The sequence below is a fragment of the Parasteatoda tepidariorum genome, chromosome 3 (genome assembly GCF_043381705.1).
Source record: "Parasteatoda tepidariorum isolate YZ-2023 chromosome 3, CAS_Ptep_4.0, whole genome shotgun sequence".
Taxonomy (NCBI): domain Eukaryota; kingdom Metazoa; phylum Arthropoda; class Arachnida; order Araneae; family Theridiidae; genus Parasteatoda; species Parasteatoda tepidariorum.
Window position 1 is genome coordinate 90,573,065 of NC_092206.1, and position 17,974 is coordinate 90,591,038.

At 29.9% G+C, this 17,974-nt stretch overlaps 1 protein-coding gene across 9 annotated transcripts in view; it reads right to left on the reverse strand.

Moving 5' to 3' along the window:
- The window catches only part of LOC107452712 (transcription factor EB), a 109,826-nt gene that overhangs the window by 13,374 nt on the left and 78,478 nt on the right, over window positions 1-17,974 (reverse strand). For 7 of the 9 annotated variants that reach the window (XM_016069279.4, XM_016069277.3, XM_071178981.1 and 4 more), the window contains one exon: window positions 1,036-1,231. In XM_016069279.4, the coding sequence (XP_015924765.1) occupies window positions 1,036-1,231 (196 nt within the window). Of the gene's footprint in view, window positions 1-1,035; window positions 1,232-4,567; window positions 4,855-17,974 lie in introns of those variants that run through there. The other 2 variants (XM_071178979.1, XM_016069280.4) reach the window with 2 other exon arrangements.

Sequence of the window (17,974 nt, forward strand, 5' to 3'; positions counted from 1 at the left end):
CCAAATTTCACAAATATTTTGTAAATTATTATGGTTTACGGATGGATCAAAGAAAGGTGACCTTTCTGAACTGGGAGTACATGGGGTATCGCCTATTTGATGATCCTGGGAAGCCTGCCACTGTCTTTCAGGCAGAGGTTCTTACCATCATCAACTCTCTGCAGGTAAATATAAGAAAAGGCTACCATAGTGAGCGAATTCTTATTTTCAGGGACAGTCAAGAGACCTTAATTCATTCAAAAATAAGTCAAAAATTGTTATGGAATGTAGAAAATAAACCTTTTAAGAGAACTGGCAACTAGGTATAGGATTATCCTTATCTGGGTGCTAGGCAACATAGGAATTGAAGTCAACAAAAGAGTTGATGAACTTGCAAAACAGGGATCCTCTTTCAATCCAATAGGAAAGGAACTCTTCTGTGGCATCAACATGAGGACTGCAAGGGAAGTCATCCTTAAATGGGAAAAACTGGAAAAGGACAAAGTTTGGCGCAATTCTCCCTGGACAAAAACATGCTTAAAATATGATTATCAGTTCTATCTGCAAAAATCGCTTCTGAAATCCATAGGCTTCCAAAATTGAAGATACTAACAATTGTGACCGTCATCACTGGGCACCATCAAGGACTATTTCAATAAGAACCAATAAGCAGGAAATGCTACAAAAATGTGGAATCAGTGTATCATATTTACAACTTCAGGCACTCTCCCCAACCTAAAGAACTACACCTCAGCTCTATTCAGGTTCTGTCAGATTCTATAAACAAAGTAGGCAACCCAAGAAAATGGAACTAAGAATTGCGTTTGGAGCATTTGGCACAAAATGGTTCGAAAGCAGAGGTGCCTCACATCAGACAAGCCCAAACAAGAAGAAGACGATTCCATTGTCATCGAATGTCTTTCTACTAATAAGAATCATCTTTATTTATTTTGTGCATTTTCTTCTTATAAAGAGTGGTGAGCCAGAAATGTTAGTATGACTCAAGGTGGGGATGCACAAAAAAATCAAATAAACATCTAGAGGCAAATGGGATACCTTGTATTCCTGTCGAGGGAGCTGAACAGGAACACGTGGAGGGATGTAGTGAGGCACTCTAATGGCGATGGATGTTTGTGTGGGTGCAGAGCAGGAGATCTCCCTCTCCTTCTTTTCCCGCTGCAGCATCTCTTCCCGCATCAACTGCTGCTTCAGGTTTGTTCGGCTGATCATGATGGGAAGTTTTATTATGTGTCTGCAAATAGTAAGAAAAATGCATCTTAAGTACAAATAGGATAAATGAAAGATGAAATTGCATAAAGTATTCATACAGATACAAAGATTTATAGTAACCTCCAAACTGTCTGGCTTAGTAAAAATAAAAAGTATTGGAACTGGCTATTTAAAAAAGTCATCGCAAGAGGAGATGAGACATTAAAAAACAACATTAAAAAACTATACAAAAATATGAGAAAAAAAGTTATGTACATTACTTGATAACAAATTAAGCAGAATTAACAAAAGCAGTATATAAACCAAAACACAATCATAGAATGCTGTTAAATCTTCCTATTGTCAAGCTTGGAGCATATGCTTTTACAGTCGGTATCGGCTGCTATTGAGTGATAAGGAATTTATGGCTTGACACCAACGATCTGCGGCATTGTTCAAGGACCATATTGGTTCTTGTGTTTCTGCTGTCGACCTTTTGCTTTGTGTAGGAGTGAGCAAGAATGCCGGTATGAAGTGGAAGTGAGTACCTGATACCACAGATCACTATGCATAACAATGGGGTTTTGAAGCCCTGTGATAGCAATCACGCTCATAAAATAGCAATTGCCAGTTTCTTTGCTTGTATTATTTCTGTTCTTTGAAATGAATAATTGTACATTTTTCATACATTTGAATTTATTTGTATTTGGAGACATGAAAAAATTTTCTTGCGATGACCAGTTAGCGAATTGTTGGCTTATACTGCCAGCATAAGTTTATGTAATTGATCCCATGTATAGTCAACATGTTAAACTTTTTACGTCTTTGTCAAATGCTAACCCGCAATTGTTTCTATGATATATAGTAATGAATATTTTACTAGAAGAATATTATAGAAACATTTTAGTAGAACATTATGTAATATAAACTGCTTATTTGAAGAATTAGTAAAACAAATATTCCTGTGTAAAATGGATGTATTTGCATTTGTTCTAAATTAATATCTGTTACATGATTTTTGAATAGAAAAAAATCATTCTCTTTCCCTAGACTTTAAGAACTTTTTTCAATAGACTTTAAGAAAATCACCAATCCTTTCAAAAGAAAAATAAATAAAGTAAAAACTTCTGCTGCTACTGACTCAATTAAAAAATTTTTCAATACAGGAGTTTTTTTAAAATTAAAAAGCTACACTTCAGATACCAATGAATGCTGGTCTTAAAACTGCCAAATTATAACTGTAGCAAATAATAAATTCATTTAAAAATATATTTTACACAACTTTAACATGTGAGGAAAAATTGTTATAGAACAGTGTTTTAGTTAAGAAAATTAACATTTAATGAAAGAAAAATATATTAAGAATAAGAATTTCCCTTTATAACAGTAGAAATATTAAAGTATATGATACTTTGACCGATAACATAAAAAAGAACTTTCAAAAAATAAAACTGTTAAACTTTTTTTTAATTCATTGTTAAATTTTGAAAACATTGAACACCAACACATTAAGGGTGTTAAATACTGAATGAATTCAGTATTGTCTTATAAAATATCAAATTCTTACAAAAAATATATTAACTTCTAGAAGTAAAACATATGTTCAAGAAATTTTTCGGTACTTTGGGATTATCCTATCAACCATTTTCGTACTTTGGAATTATCCTGTTGATCATTTTCTATTTTTGAAATTTTCCCGTTGACCATTCTCAAAGTTTGGGATCATCCGCTCGACAATTTTCCCCAAACCTGATATTATCGCCAAAAGGTAGCTCTAGAGCCAAAAGACACTAATTTTATTACATTTACTGTGTAATCCTTGACTATGCAAGTAATTTTTTTTCAGCATGTTCAAATAAACTGTTTATAATTATTTTTAATAATATATATAGTTATATTCAAGAATAATTCAATGTCTAATTATAAAAAAAAATAAAGGTTTTTGCTTTGTTTTGATTCTGTCTGTTACATTTTTCTATTACATATTTTCACACTTACATTTTTTTGTTATTATTATTTGATACATTTAATGCGTTTTAGAAAGCTTATTATGGGAATTGCTTCTCATTATTATGGTGCCAAAGGATTTACACGAACGTTGTCAGGTCACCGGGATAATCCCAAGCAAAATAAAGTGATAAATGGACAAAACTTGTAGACTTTATGGTAAAGCTTATATACAGTCTTTTTTAATGGTAATTAATAAAAATATTACACACTATAAAAATAAGAAAAAAAAACTCATTACGCTTTTTGCACAGCAAGTAGTTACCATAGTTAACAAACATAAGCAAATTTAAATATTTTAACAGAAATTCTCTTGTATCATTCTATTCATACATCAGTAGAATAAAAAACGCTTGTTTTTTCATTTATTATAAAAAAATTCATTAATTAAATCAAAAATTTAAAAAGATAGAATATTTGACATTAGCATTTAAAGTTCAACTTATTTATTTAAAAACAAATCCTTGTGCAAAAATTCACTACATTATACTTTTATTAGATAATAGCACTACTTAGTACAAGAAATCATATTCATGATTCTTATTTCACAGCTTTAAAAATTTTTAACGATTATGTAAAGTTTTTGAGCTTGCAAATTTAAAAAAAAAAAAACAAAACAAACAGGTAGAGGTTTGTCCAAGGGTGGCTTCAAGTTCGTTTCCTAACATGATTTTTTTTCTTGCTTTTTTTTTTTTTCTCGTGGGCTGCTGCAAGACTAGGCGATTATTCTGCTGCAGATCACAATACTCAAATCTTCACATGTGTAAGCAATCTTAATATTTTATTTGAATCTCCATTAATGTAATGATACATCAAAACTTGAATCACGATACGGAAACATCACCCTGCCCTTTTATAAAGAAGCTAAAAGTGGGATTATATCCAAATCTGTAACTTTAATGAAAATAAGTTAAATATTAGAAAAACAATTATATTGTGGTTATTACCTCCCCCCACAATATAGTAAATAATTATCTAGTAGAAAAACAATGTTACACTATGCAGTATCTTTTAAATTTAGAAATAGCACGGGCTATATAAGGATTAATGTAACACAGAAACAATATGAAGTCTCTTTAAATTTAAGGGAAAACAAACCTTAGATAATTACAACTCATATAAAATCAATGACAACTGATTCTGTGATACAATATAAGGAAAACAAACATTTAAGTGAGTAATAAGTGTACTTTTCCCCCTTCGATTTGGTAAGAGTTTTAGTTATTTCCCGAAGTAAATGTCGAAGTATGGCGTTTACTGTTGATAAGAAAAATCGTTTTTTCAGTTAATCTGACAACTGATTTATACAAAATAAAGAACATAAATCTGCTGTTTAAAATAAAAATATATCCTTTTTACTGAAAAATCTTACCTCAAACAATATAAAACTTCCGAAACGAACACCAGTGTTTACAACCAAATCATAACAACAAAACTTCAAGGATTACGCAATCTCAGTTCGCAATTAGAACAATCATTTGCGGTTACAGTGAAACACGGCACTCAAAATAAAGGAAAACAATTTTTTCTTAACACTTATCTTTTTCCCCTTAAATGCCGAAGAAGTATGTGAAATAAAATTTTGAGGCATAAAGAAAGATATAACTTGCATGAAACCACTTGAAATTTACGATATTACACAAATCTCGGCACGATTCCAGTAAGAACTTCAACATTTACTTTGAGCTTTCGTTCATTTCAATGATTGGTTCTTTGAAGTCATGTGGCTTTCGCCACCAGAGAGTTTCGTTTTCGTCTTTTCGGTTATTTACTCAGCAGCGCTAAATATCATCTTCTTCTTTCTGAGCATTGTTATTAAAAATTCCTTACCAGATAGTTCAATTTAGTTATAATAGACACATTAATTTATTAACTAAGGACTAATAAATTTAAAAAAAACTGCTCATGTAATGCAGATATTTTTATAAAGGTATAAATCATTTATACACAAATAAATATATTTTAGGAATTTATAATACTCTTAACGAAGCATGCTGGTATTTAACTAAAACTATTCGCTAATAATATTTAGAATTTTAAAATAAAATTTACTGTCATCAAACTAAGAGTGTCATCACTTATTAGTAATAATTTATTTTTTAGTTTCGACAAACGCACACAAGAAAGAAAAAACCTTTTTAATCAAATTTTCTTTTTAAAAAAAGTAAAGTAAATAATGATATTACGCTTTAAAGGTACACATAAAAAATAAAATGGTAAAATAAAAAAATAACAATTAGTTTGTAAAATACATACGTGGAGGAGAATGTAACGTATTTCGTTTTATTCCAGAATTTAAAGAATGTTTTTTCTTCTTTCCCTTTTTAGCAGATGAAATGCTTAAATAACATAATGATAATTCAATTCGTCTTTTGTTAAACGTTCACACTTAAGTGTTTAAAAATCATTTAAAGCACAAATAAAATTAAAATAAATCTAAAACGTATTTACAACTTCGTTGGAAAAAAAATCTGATTAGTATCTTCTTTTACTGTTATTTTTCAATAGCGCATTGAAACTCATACGTCATCCCTTTACATAAATAAACTACAACTTGCCCATTCACATGTTTGCGTAACTGCTATAATTTACATGTACAATGATGTATGATGATGACTATTTTGATATGACTTTTTTAAAGTAACTTTTGCGAACTATATTCTTCAGCCTCATTAAGAACACTTATTAGTTACTATAAAATTTTTGTAATTTTTTCTTTTTTGTAATCTATTATTTACTAAACACTATAAACATTCGATAAACTTTAAAAAATTCCGATAAATTAATTTTAATTTTAAAAAAAATTAAGTCACTATAATCTCAAACTTATATAACTGACAAAGGTGGATCGCATGTAGAGGTCTTGGCCACTAATGGTCTATATAATCTTTGTACGCAAGATAAAGGTAATACGTAGATAGACGGAATGACTCTTCGTTCGTAAAGTTCAATTGAATTTTTTGTATTTTGTATAGTTTTGTATCATCGTAAGATTGATAACTTCTAGCGTTTTCATCCAATTTAACTAGCAACATGTATTTTAGTAATGCAGCCCTAGTTGCTCTTCAAAGTATTTAAATCATCTTTGTAATTTTTATAAATGAAAAGTTTAAACACATTTTTTGTCGAAATACTATTGTTTTAAAATATTTAAAATACTTTTTATTATTTATCCCATTGATGTTTCCTTTTTTAGAAAAATTTTTTCGCACTGCATTAGTTATGCACTACATTAATTTGTTCAATGAAATTTGAATATATTGTAAAATAATTCATTTATTTATTATCATTAATTTTTTATTTTGCATATCTCTCCCTTGGCAATAACAATATTGAGGATAAAAATTAAAGGCCAACTTTAAATATCCGATTCCTTTCCGACCCGCAACTAAATAATAATTAGTAATTAATTTATTTAAATGAAGTATTGATAATATTTGATACAAAAATAAAATAAATTTGTAACAAAATTTATGCTACGTTGCATAAGTTCTTCAAAAAAATGTTTAATAAATTATTTAAAAAAGAAATATTTAGCTCATTTATCGTTTGAATTTTTCCCTTGGCAACAAGTTCTCGAGGATGAACACTGAAGGCCGACTTCAAACGCTCGATTCTTCTCAGATTCGCGATTAAATAATACTCTTTAATAAATTGTTTGCATAACCAGTTCACGTAATGATCGAATTTACTTTCATTTCCCTCTGAGTAGAAACACCAATATTCCATTGACATTTCTCTTTTATTAGTTTTTGATCAATAGAACGACAATTTGCGTCATGATGGCAACACTGCAAAGAATAACTTATGGGAAGGAAGTTGAACAACTTTGAATTTAGTTCGGCTCTTTAAATGACATAATTAATAGGAGAGAGAAAAATAATGAACTGAGTGAGAGAGAGAGCGAAAGTAGAATTAACATTCGTGTAGACGTCTACTTTTTTCCTCGTTCCAGAATTTTCACTTGTTCATGTTTGACACGTGTGGCTGTTTAAAAAAGCAATGTCATAAGTCATTCAAAAGCGTTCTCCGAAGTTCTTTTTGCCAAGGAAATAAAAACCTTAGTTTAGTTTAATGTGGAAACAAAGTTTTAATTTTAAATTCTAAATGATAAAAATTCTATATTGCTGAGCCCAATTGTCTAGACCAGAGGTTCCCATAAGGTGTTCCATAAAATCTTTAGGCAGAGATTCCCAAATGGTGTTCAACGGTACCCTCAGGGAGTTTTTGTTTTTGTTTTAAAAACTTAAAACTGAAAACTAAGCTTTAAAAACTTTGCTGACTTAATTTTAAGATATATGAAACAAAAAGAAGCTCTATAACTTAATCGAAAGGTAACGCGATGAAAAAAACAGAGAGAAAAATTGGTAGCTGCTGGTCGAAAATTAAAAGAAGAAAAATATTTTCTTCTTTTAATTTTACAATCAGTTACATACAGTTAGTCCGTCAATTCAATGAAATTAGAAGGAAAAAAATAATTATTACCATGTTTATTTTTTCCTGAAAAAAAAAGAAAGAAAATTTCCCTAAAGATCGTAGGGGAAAATACTTTAAACTCTCTAATTAGCAGGAATCATTATCTAAAATTGAGGATAAATTTAAATATATTTAAAGTAATACATGTTCTTTAAGTCGTGGCAATAATTTAAACGACCTTAATGCAGGGAATTAACGAATGACAGATTAGGTCAAACTGTCTAGCTAGCCAGAAACGTGGACAGAATTTATTGCAATTGTTAAATGAGTTTTTAGCAATTTATCATAGTTTGATATTTAGAAGCAATATATTTAAATTGTGTTTGAAATAAGCCATATAAAATATATAGTTTGCCATTTAATTGAAGTTCAAATTACAAATAGTTCAGATGAATCGTGAAATATACACTGTATTTCTTAACTTTCGAATCTATATCAATGAGAAATATTGAATTTTCACTCGAAGGGGGTAGAATATGTAAAAAGGTGACGAATTTTTTCTTTTTCGAAGCGTGGCAAAATGGTGGCAAATGGCGTGGCTACATGATTTCAGCGCCCCGCTGAGGTAAAAAGCTTAACTGCAAATTTTAAATGACGGATTATCGTTTTCTTTTATTATTTTTCATTAAATTTTTAAAAATCTTTCCAACCATTCCGTTTTTTGTTTTATCGTAATTTCATGAAATGCTGATGAGTGTCGTGAGGTAATGAACGTAAAGAACGTGTCTTAGTATCTGAAGTAATTTAAGGTTTGATTTTAATATTTGAATCTCACTAGAATTTTGCTGTTTTTAAATTTATTTCTAGGGTGAATAAAATACAGGTTTATATAATTGACATTTAATATTAATATTTTTAAAGCAATATCCTCTTCTTCTACTTCAAACCAATAATCACCCATATTTTGAGATTCCAGGAATCCAAAATAATCGTTGAAAAATCAGCAAATCAAAAATTATTTTGGGTGCTCCACATTTTTTTCACACGAGTGTTTTTCTCTTATGTAGACTACTTTTTTGCGGCTGGGAACTCACGAGTATATACAGTATAGTTTCTAATAAATAACAAATTCAAAGTATGAATTAGATATGAAATAATAAATATCAAATAAACTGATTTATTCTAAATTAATAGAACAAATAGAAAACTTGTAATTTTTAACCTAACCCAAGAGAGTTCCAGTATCAAGTATTGGGAGAACTTTATTGCCTTTGTGGAGGACTTTCTGATGGAACTAACCCACATTTGCGTTACATGGAGAGGAAAAACACGAATACCTTTCCACGGTTAGCCTAGTAGCAAGAGGACTCTAACCCATGATCCGTCTACCACTGACGATATTTTATGCCAGCCGTAAAACATGCATTATGCAATTCATATCGACCAGCCATCGCTGGAGCTCGAACTAGGGTTACTTCGTTGAGCGCTCTATTCCCTGAATCACCACGGCTTTGTTTGCATAAATATGGGTACCAGTAAAGGTAAGCGTGGTGTCAAGAAGCGTGACCAATACTGGTGAGTAGTTTCCTTCAGTGCATTAAGCGATCGCTAATAAGATCATTTATCGTCGAGTTCATTTGTGGTTATAAACACAGAATTTATAAATTCGGTTATAAGTACAAAAGTTTAAATTTATGACCCATTCTATACAGTGGGTATTACAAATTAATTTTAGATAATAAACTAAATTAATTTCTTTTCATAAATCAATCCCAATATTTTAGCATGACATTACTAGAAAAAAGAAATTAGCCTTTATTAAACAAAGCGCGCCCTGGTAAGATATATGTTGTTCTATTTTTCATATCATCGTATTAGTGACGTTTTAATATGAATATGAGGTACTACAGCTACTCCATATTTATGTCGATGACGAAATGTCGAAGAATTTTGTAAGATTCCAGTAACTGGTGAAAAAAAACATCACTTATCGTTCATCTGTCAAAAAACAAGCGAAAATGTCGCAGAAATAAAGATTATAAATAACCTAAACTCACCTTGACAGATAATAGAGATGGATTATATAGAGGCAAAATAAGTTGAAAACCCACTAACCAGTGTTTTTAAACGTGTACACAGCTGTATTTTGCGGTCGTCTCTCCCGAGAAAAGCAAACGATATTTTTTGTCAAACAGCTGTTTTGATTAGAACATAAAGAAAGTTAAAGCAATGCAATATATGAAATACAGCTGACATTTCTAAGTATTACGAAAAGTTTCGCATTCGATTTCATATACAATTAGTGAAACCAAAATTAATTTAATTTTAAAAAAATTGAACGGGGTAAAAAAGTTTCGAAACGGCCAAATTTTTCAAGAAATATACATCGGATCGAAAAGGGAAAATCAACGCAATTCAATATTTTTTTTAAAAAAAACTATCCAATGATACCAAACTCCATTTTTCACTCCCACCCCCTAGGAGTGAGATAGGGGCACTTTTGAATTTTATTGCTAATAGCTACTATTTAAATGCTTTCCCATATATAATCAACACATATTTTGCATAAAAAAATTAAAATTAATCCTTTGTGATTAAATTGAAATTGATTAAAAACAACTTTCAAAAATCACAAATATCAAAATTTCAGTAATTTTATCATTTAATAAAATTTTTCTATTTGTTATTTTTAAACGTTTGATTTAGTCAATTTTCATTTCCTCGTTTATAAAAGAATTTATTATAGAATTCCAAGCGTAACAGAAGAGAAATCACACAGGCATTTTATCATAAAAAAATGTATTAAATATATGTGAAAACAAAAAATTTTGCAATAATATGCTACTTTAAGGGGCAATGTTTAATTTAATTGCAAAAAATAATAAAAGAGCCTCATAATTTAATTGTGAGGTAATTAAAAGCGCCCGTAACAGAGGGGGACAAAGAAAATCCCACATTTTTAACATGCACTGTTATTTCCGCTACATTCTGTGATTTGGAACATCCTAAACATTATTTTTAATTTTTTTTTAATAATCACATTTCAAGGTAAAATAAATTATTATAAGACTTTTTAAATTGCTTACACATTTTTATTAACTTCAAAAAATGTAATGTAACAGAGGGGATTTTGCAAATAGTTACAGGGAAATATCATGCCTTTTAATTAAACATTGCACCTTAAAGTAGCATATTATTGCACAATTTTTTGTTTTCACATATATTTACTACTTTTTTTATGATAAAATACCTGTGTGATTTCCCCTCTGTTACGCTTGAAATTCTACTACTGGTTTCAGTTGGCATGGAATTTAACTATTACATAAAAGAATAAAATATTTTTAAAAAAAAATTAAGTAAGTTGGAGTAAATAAAAATACGAGAGAAAGCCTAAGTTGATTGTTAACTCTTTGTATCTAAGTTATCAATTGATATTGTAGATACGAAGATTTCCAATTAAAATTTGTTAGAAACAATGGTGAAAAGAAATGTACTGTGACTCTAGAGCAGTGTTTCCCAAAGTGTGGTACGCGTACCCCCAGGGGTACGGGAACAGTTTAGTGGGGGTACGCGTTCTTATGCGAAATATCTCGCAACAAACGAAAATTTCAAAATATTTTATTTAAAGACAAGGCTAGCTATGAAAATTTAAAATTATGTATTTTTCTATTGCCTATTTTTTGCAGAGTCAACAGTTAACAACAGCCAGTCGTGTCTTTTAACTTTTGTGCAATTTTTTTATTGTAAAAAATACATTCATTTTTTTTATTAGTGGTACACAGCGTTACGAAAAATTTAGAAAGGGTACACAAAACTCATAAGTTTGGGAAACACTGCTCTAGAGGAACGTGATTAAATATTAATTAATATTGATAATTGTCATTGCTCTTAAATTGAAAACGTTATAACGTTAGTATTGTAAAGCAGACGTAAATAATGCAAATTGAAAAATAATAGTATAGTAATTTTTTTAAAATTATAATTATCTACCTCATTTTACGTTATCATTTACCCCTTGTGATAACAAAATAACCATTTAACATTTTACTTGCCTTAATTAAGACTGCAAAAATTTTTAAAAATAAAAAAAAAATAAAAACTATAAAATCAAATTTCGATAAATTTGTTTTAGCATAAAATTAGGGAGAAATATGAAATTTTATGTTGAAATAAATTTTTTTTTTCACCAGCACGTTTTTCGTATCATTAATCTAAATTTGAAAAACGTGCAATAGTAAACGATTTTAACTTCTTAAGGAAAAATATAATTTCAACGAACAAAAAAAGAACAACAGTTCTTTAAACTCTAAAGGAAAGTAAAACCAAGAGAATTATAGTTTGAATAACAAATGAAGTCTTAAAGAATGCTCCAAAGTGCAATTCAAAACTTCATGCATATAATACTAAATTATAACTCGTGTTTTGAGAAGTTCATTCTATGTAAATCATCGCATGCAAAATATATGGCACTGCATAAAGAAACGAATGTTGTAACTAAGTTTAAAAACCGATTCAAACATTTCATTCTATTAAAAATTGAATATATATATGCACAGGGTTTAATTTTATATTCTATCAAGTGATAGAATTTTATGAAGACACATGAAAACGACATTAAATGTATGAATATTTATCCTCATTTCACTTCAGTTGACAGAAGCCATTTATGGACCTTTATGTTCAACTTAACTTCGCTCTTACAAGTTTACAGCTTATGTAGAAACTAGGAATAATTAATGTTTTCGAACAATTCTGTGTTCCATACATTCCAGAAAGATCCTTCATGGCAAATCTTTTTTTTTTCTCACACGAAGGATTTAAATGCATTTCATTCTGTCATAAAACTGAAATAAGCCTTTTTATGATGCAGAAAAACATGATGAATCAAATCGAAAAGAATGCTCTCAGACGTTTCAATCGTAAAACGAATGAAATTCCGTCTGCAAAGTCTTCTACAGGCTTGAATGTTACACCTGGAAAAATGTTACATTACGATCTTTAACACTAACTTTATTCAAATGCCGTTCTTAAAGTTGAAGGTTAAGAGTGAGAAGTTTTTGCACCGTTTTAATGCCATCTGTAGTTGAATTGTTCGACTCCGGACTTTCTTATTTAGCAATGACTTTCGTCGCATCTTTGTTGGTCACCGACCAGCGAATCAGGAAAACGGTTATTAAATTTGTCTATGAATGAGCTCAGATCTGCGGTATAAAAAAAAAAAATACATAAAGATAAAAAGGTGTTTAAATTGGGCCACTAATTAAATTTAATTCAGAGTTAAACTAAAAAAAGAACCATTTAAACTGGGTTTTTGAATAAATTCAAATTCAAGGTAAAGAGTCGCAGCCAGTGACTCAGGGGATAGATCATTTGCCTTTCAATGAGTTCAATCGCCTTTCAATGACCAAGGTTCAAATCCCAGTCGTGGCTGGTCGATACGAATTCCGCACCAGGCTCGCACCGACCACAATGCAAAATATCCTCAAAGGTAGACGGATCATGGGTTAGAATCACTTTGACGTCAGGTTAATCATGGGATCCTTTCGGGGTTTTCCACTAAATATAACGGTAATGCGTGTTAGTTCCTTAAAAGAGTCCTCCATGTTGGGAAATCTTTTCCAATACTTGATTCGGGAGTTCCATTGTTTTCAGGATTGGGTTCAATATTACAAGGCTATGGAGTTCAACATTGGCAGTGGTCTGCTCAAAATTAGGTCTGCTGTTTAACGACGGCTATAAAATGCAATAAAACTCAAGGTAAAGTGCCGCAGTGGATTAGGGGAGGCAGCATTCGCCTTCCAATGAGGTGACCCAGATTCGAATCTCAGCAGTGCCCAGTTGATACAAATTCTGCACTCGACACGCACCTATCACAGTGATGACATAAAATATCTCTAAAGGTAGACGGATTATGGGTTAGAATCCCTTTGTCAACAGGCCTACCATGTAAGTTTTTCGTGGTTTTCTTCACCATGTAACGCAAATGCGGGTTAGTTCTATCAAATAGTCCTCCACGAAGGTTAATTTATCACAAGGCTTGATCCACTTGCCTTTTGTGTAAGGTCTAAAATTGCAAGTCTACGGAGTGAAACATTGGTAGCCGTAAACTCAGAATTGGGTTCGTTTATAAAATAAAATAAAGCTACAGGTAAATTCAAAAATAAAGAGACGTTAAAATATGGCTAACGAATATTTCCATGTTAAATTTAAGAAAGGGCATTTAAAATCGGCCAATTGAAATAATAAATCAAATTTACTTGTTATATATCTTTACATACAGTAAATATTAAAGGGAGAATGAAAAAAAAAATCACATCAAAGTCGGTATTAAAAATGGATCAGTTGACCTGCCATGCATTGGAATCAAATGGACAGAACATTTTAGTATTTATAACCCTTCTTTTGAGTTTTAACTTCATACCTTTTAATTACTAATGCAAATCTAAAAATACATTTTTAACAAACATACATCCATTTCACACAAGCTTTGAATTCAACAACAAGATAACATATTATCACTTCAGATTTCATTTTAATGATTCCCTATTCTAAAATAAATTTAAAACATAATCACGATTATCTTTTTTTCATTACTATTGCAACAGTGTGATTCAATTTTTGTTTTATGGCGTTTCTATGACAACGTACAGATGATCATCGTAGAAAGTATATTCGGATTGATAAACAAGATGTTGACAAACTTGATTTTTCTGGATGTGTTTTTTTATTCTGACAGATAATAATAAAAAAAAAAATCTATGATTAATAACAGTGAAATGAGATTGATTTCGACAAAACTGGTTTCAAAATAATTCTAGACGCTTTGATTTTCTTTTAAAGTGGCAGTTATCAACACCGATTTGTTTAAACTATGACTAACAGAGCATCCATTTTAAGATAGATTTTCTTTCATTTACCCGACCACAATTCACAAAAGTTTTTTAATAAACAAAGTTTAAAAAAAATCATTTTAGTCGTTTTGACAATGTATTAACAAGAGATAATTTAAGACTATATTTTAAGAATATATAACACGTAGTTGCATAGGGCTATTTAAAGGGAAAGTCTAAGGCAATGAATGATTTTTAAAAAACCAAAATGTGAAGCATATAATTTATTGTAAAAATTGAATTTAAAAGTTACTGTTTTGCTTCACGTTATTTTGCGTAAATTTATTCAAATTAAGATTCTTAGTACCAAATGTATGTTTAAACTTAAATCCAGTGTTCAAAACCTAAATTTCACTAAAACTTTCTTCAGGATGAAACTATGAGTCACGATGAAATGGAATTTAGACAACAGGCATTTCTGACTTTAATCATTACTTAGTTCAAAAACGATATTAAATAATTTAAAAACATTAATTTTGCAAATTGAAATTTATCTTTCAATGTCGACATAGAGCACATGCAACTCGTCCTCTGTGTATATGTTACCGTGAATGACCGAAATCAAGAGAATGTCGACTTTCACAGGTGAATGTCAACAATCACATAGCCGCTTTGTTGAATGTCTGAAATATTTGTTTTATCCAATTTGATATTAATTTATTCTTTGATATTTATTCGATAATTTAATACCTGCTGAGGATATATTAGGAGAAACATCAGTGTTCGGAGTACCGGTTAAATGCATCCTAGGTAGTGGCACTTGACCTTAAAAAAAACACTGATGTAGGGCATACCGGGCAAATGCATACCGAACAGTGGCACTTAACTAGACCTAGTATATATTTCGAGCATTTACCAAAGCGACTATATGATTGTCGACATTCACCAGTGGAGTCAGAAACCACCGATTTCGGTCATTCACAGTATATATGGAACTAATTTAATAAAACTAATTCAATAAAACATCTTTCAGGAAATGCTTAATAGTTCCATAGAACAGCTTTAAATAACCTCTGCTATATAATTCTGTAGAACATCTTTTAGGAGCTGTTGCTTTGTGCTTCCGTAGAACATCTTTTAGGAACTGCTGCTTTATGATTCCGTAGAACATCTTTTAAGAACTGCTGCTTTATATTTCCGTAGAACATCTTTTAAGAACTGCTGTTTTATGATTTCGTAGAACATCTTTTAGGAACAGCTGCTTTATGATTCCGTAGAATATCATTTTGGAACCGCCAGCCTAGACCTCCGAAGAGGGTAAGTTTAATTTCAAAAACCTTATAAATTTTTGTGAAAATGTGAGAATTATTTACGACAAACAGAAAGTACAAGTGGGCCAGGATAAATAATAGATTAGTTACTTTTTATCGATCTTAATCATTAAAATCAAAACTGCCATATTGATAAAAGTTATCAGTGTGAGATGGAATTCATCAAAGATTTGTTTTTTTTTTACACTTTGTTGAAGGACATTCTCCATCGCTAAAGAAATCAAACAAAAGCTGAAGGTGTTAAACGCAATTCTTCTTTTGTCTTCTATTCAGATAAAGGGTTAAATTCACGCCCGAGCAATAACTCATTTTTATTAAAAAGGACAAGGGAATGATAAAGTCGGGTTTATTTAAAAGAACAATAGTTTTCATTATCTATTGCACCATAATCAATAACATCGATTAAGCATTTCTGGGAAAAATTATTATTAGCAAAGTAATCATTTTCTCAGCATCATCATAACAGCAGAAAATTTTGAAAAAGAAATTGCAGTGAAATAATGATAAAATCGCTAACCAAGCATTTTCAAAGTCACATACATAATCATAAGTGAAGCCGTACCTCTTTTTTCTTCTTCTTCATGCCAGATAATGAACAGATACCCGTAACATATACCCGTAAACTCACAACCAAGAAATAAAACACATGCTCGATATCAATCATACTTCAAATTCTATTTTTTAAAAAAAAAAAAATTAAAATTTTTCCCGTCCATGAGCAGTACAAAAGAACTACTTTAAATACTAATATTTTGCGTAGTTTTAAGCGATCTTTTTTCAAATTTTAAAACAAAATTTTTGTATTTAATTTCAAATCACTTCAAAATTTTCGTTTAATTTCGTTTTAATTTTTAAAGTTATAGCAAAATCGCAAGACAAAAAAATAAATTTTTTTTAAAAAAATGCTCATATCTGTATAAGTATTTAAGCTAGAATAACGAAATTTTATGCAGTTGTTACAAATAATATTTATAGAAATCGATACAAGTTTATTGCTTGATTTCCCGGCATAGTCTGTCTAAAAATCCTTCGTAATTTACAGTCGGCCCCTTAAACGTCTGAAAGCTTTAAACCTAATTACAAAGTGTAAAAAATTGCATGAACTAAACAACTTTAAAGTTACAAAATAATAATCTGAGTATTTCGTGAGAAATAAAAAAAAATTCAAAAAGTGATGAAACTGTCTCTTCCATTATTGTAGGATTATATATACATATTAACTTCGAAATCATGGCATTTTTTTTTATGTACACATCGGTCAGATATACTTTAGTAATTTAAGAGCAACTTGCTTCGTTAAAAAAAAAAAGAAATTGAAATTAAGTATTAAATTTCTAGTAATTTTTGTTTTAAAGATCAATTGAAAAAAAGAAAGAAAAAAGAAGAAAAACTAGATAATTTAATAGGAAGAACAAATAAAAATAATTTAATAAGAATTGGAATAACGAAACAATTTCTACGTAATAAAATCTTCGTAAACCTAAATATAAGCATAATTAAAACATATATAAATATATATCACTTCATTAGAAATTTATAGTTATCTTTTTAACATATTACTTTTTTTCTATAATTCATATTTTACATATTATAAAATGATGCATTTTTCCAATCTTTAGTCAAAGGGTCGACGACATTATGGAACCTTTTTGGCGCCCCATATTCATTATATCACCAATAATAACCCCAAAATAGGTTCAAAATTCCTATTGACCTTTCATACAATGAATACCGCCTTCGAGTACATTCAGTAGGGGGAATAGTTAGTAGGGTAGAATTTTTAAATATATGTGTAGCTTATAAAGTGATGACTCAGAACATGAATGAATATATTTTTTTCTTTACACTTGAGTGTCCCTGGTACTTTTTTAAAGATTGCTTCATAACCTCATAGGCATTTTTTTTAGATAAATTACTTTTAAGTACTATTTAAAAATTTTATCTATGACAGTAGACAGTGACGTGGAGATGACCGGGTCAAACTCTTTGATTTAATGCCTTTGAAATGAGTGTAATTACTAGAGCAGCATGATTCACATAAAAAAATGAAATTGAAAAATATAGAATTAATAAAAATCTAAACCGTTGTTTTATACCACAAAGTCATAAAGTAAGCTAAAATTAATGTTCTGTAGAAAGAAAAAAGATTTACTTTCAACAAAATAATACTCTTAACTTTCATTCTGAAACATAAAGATTAGT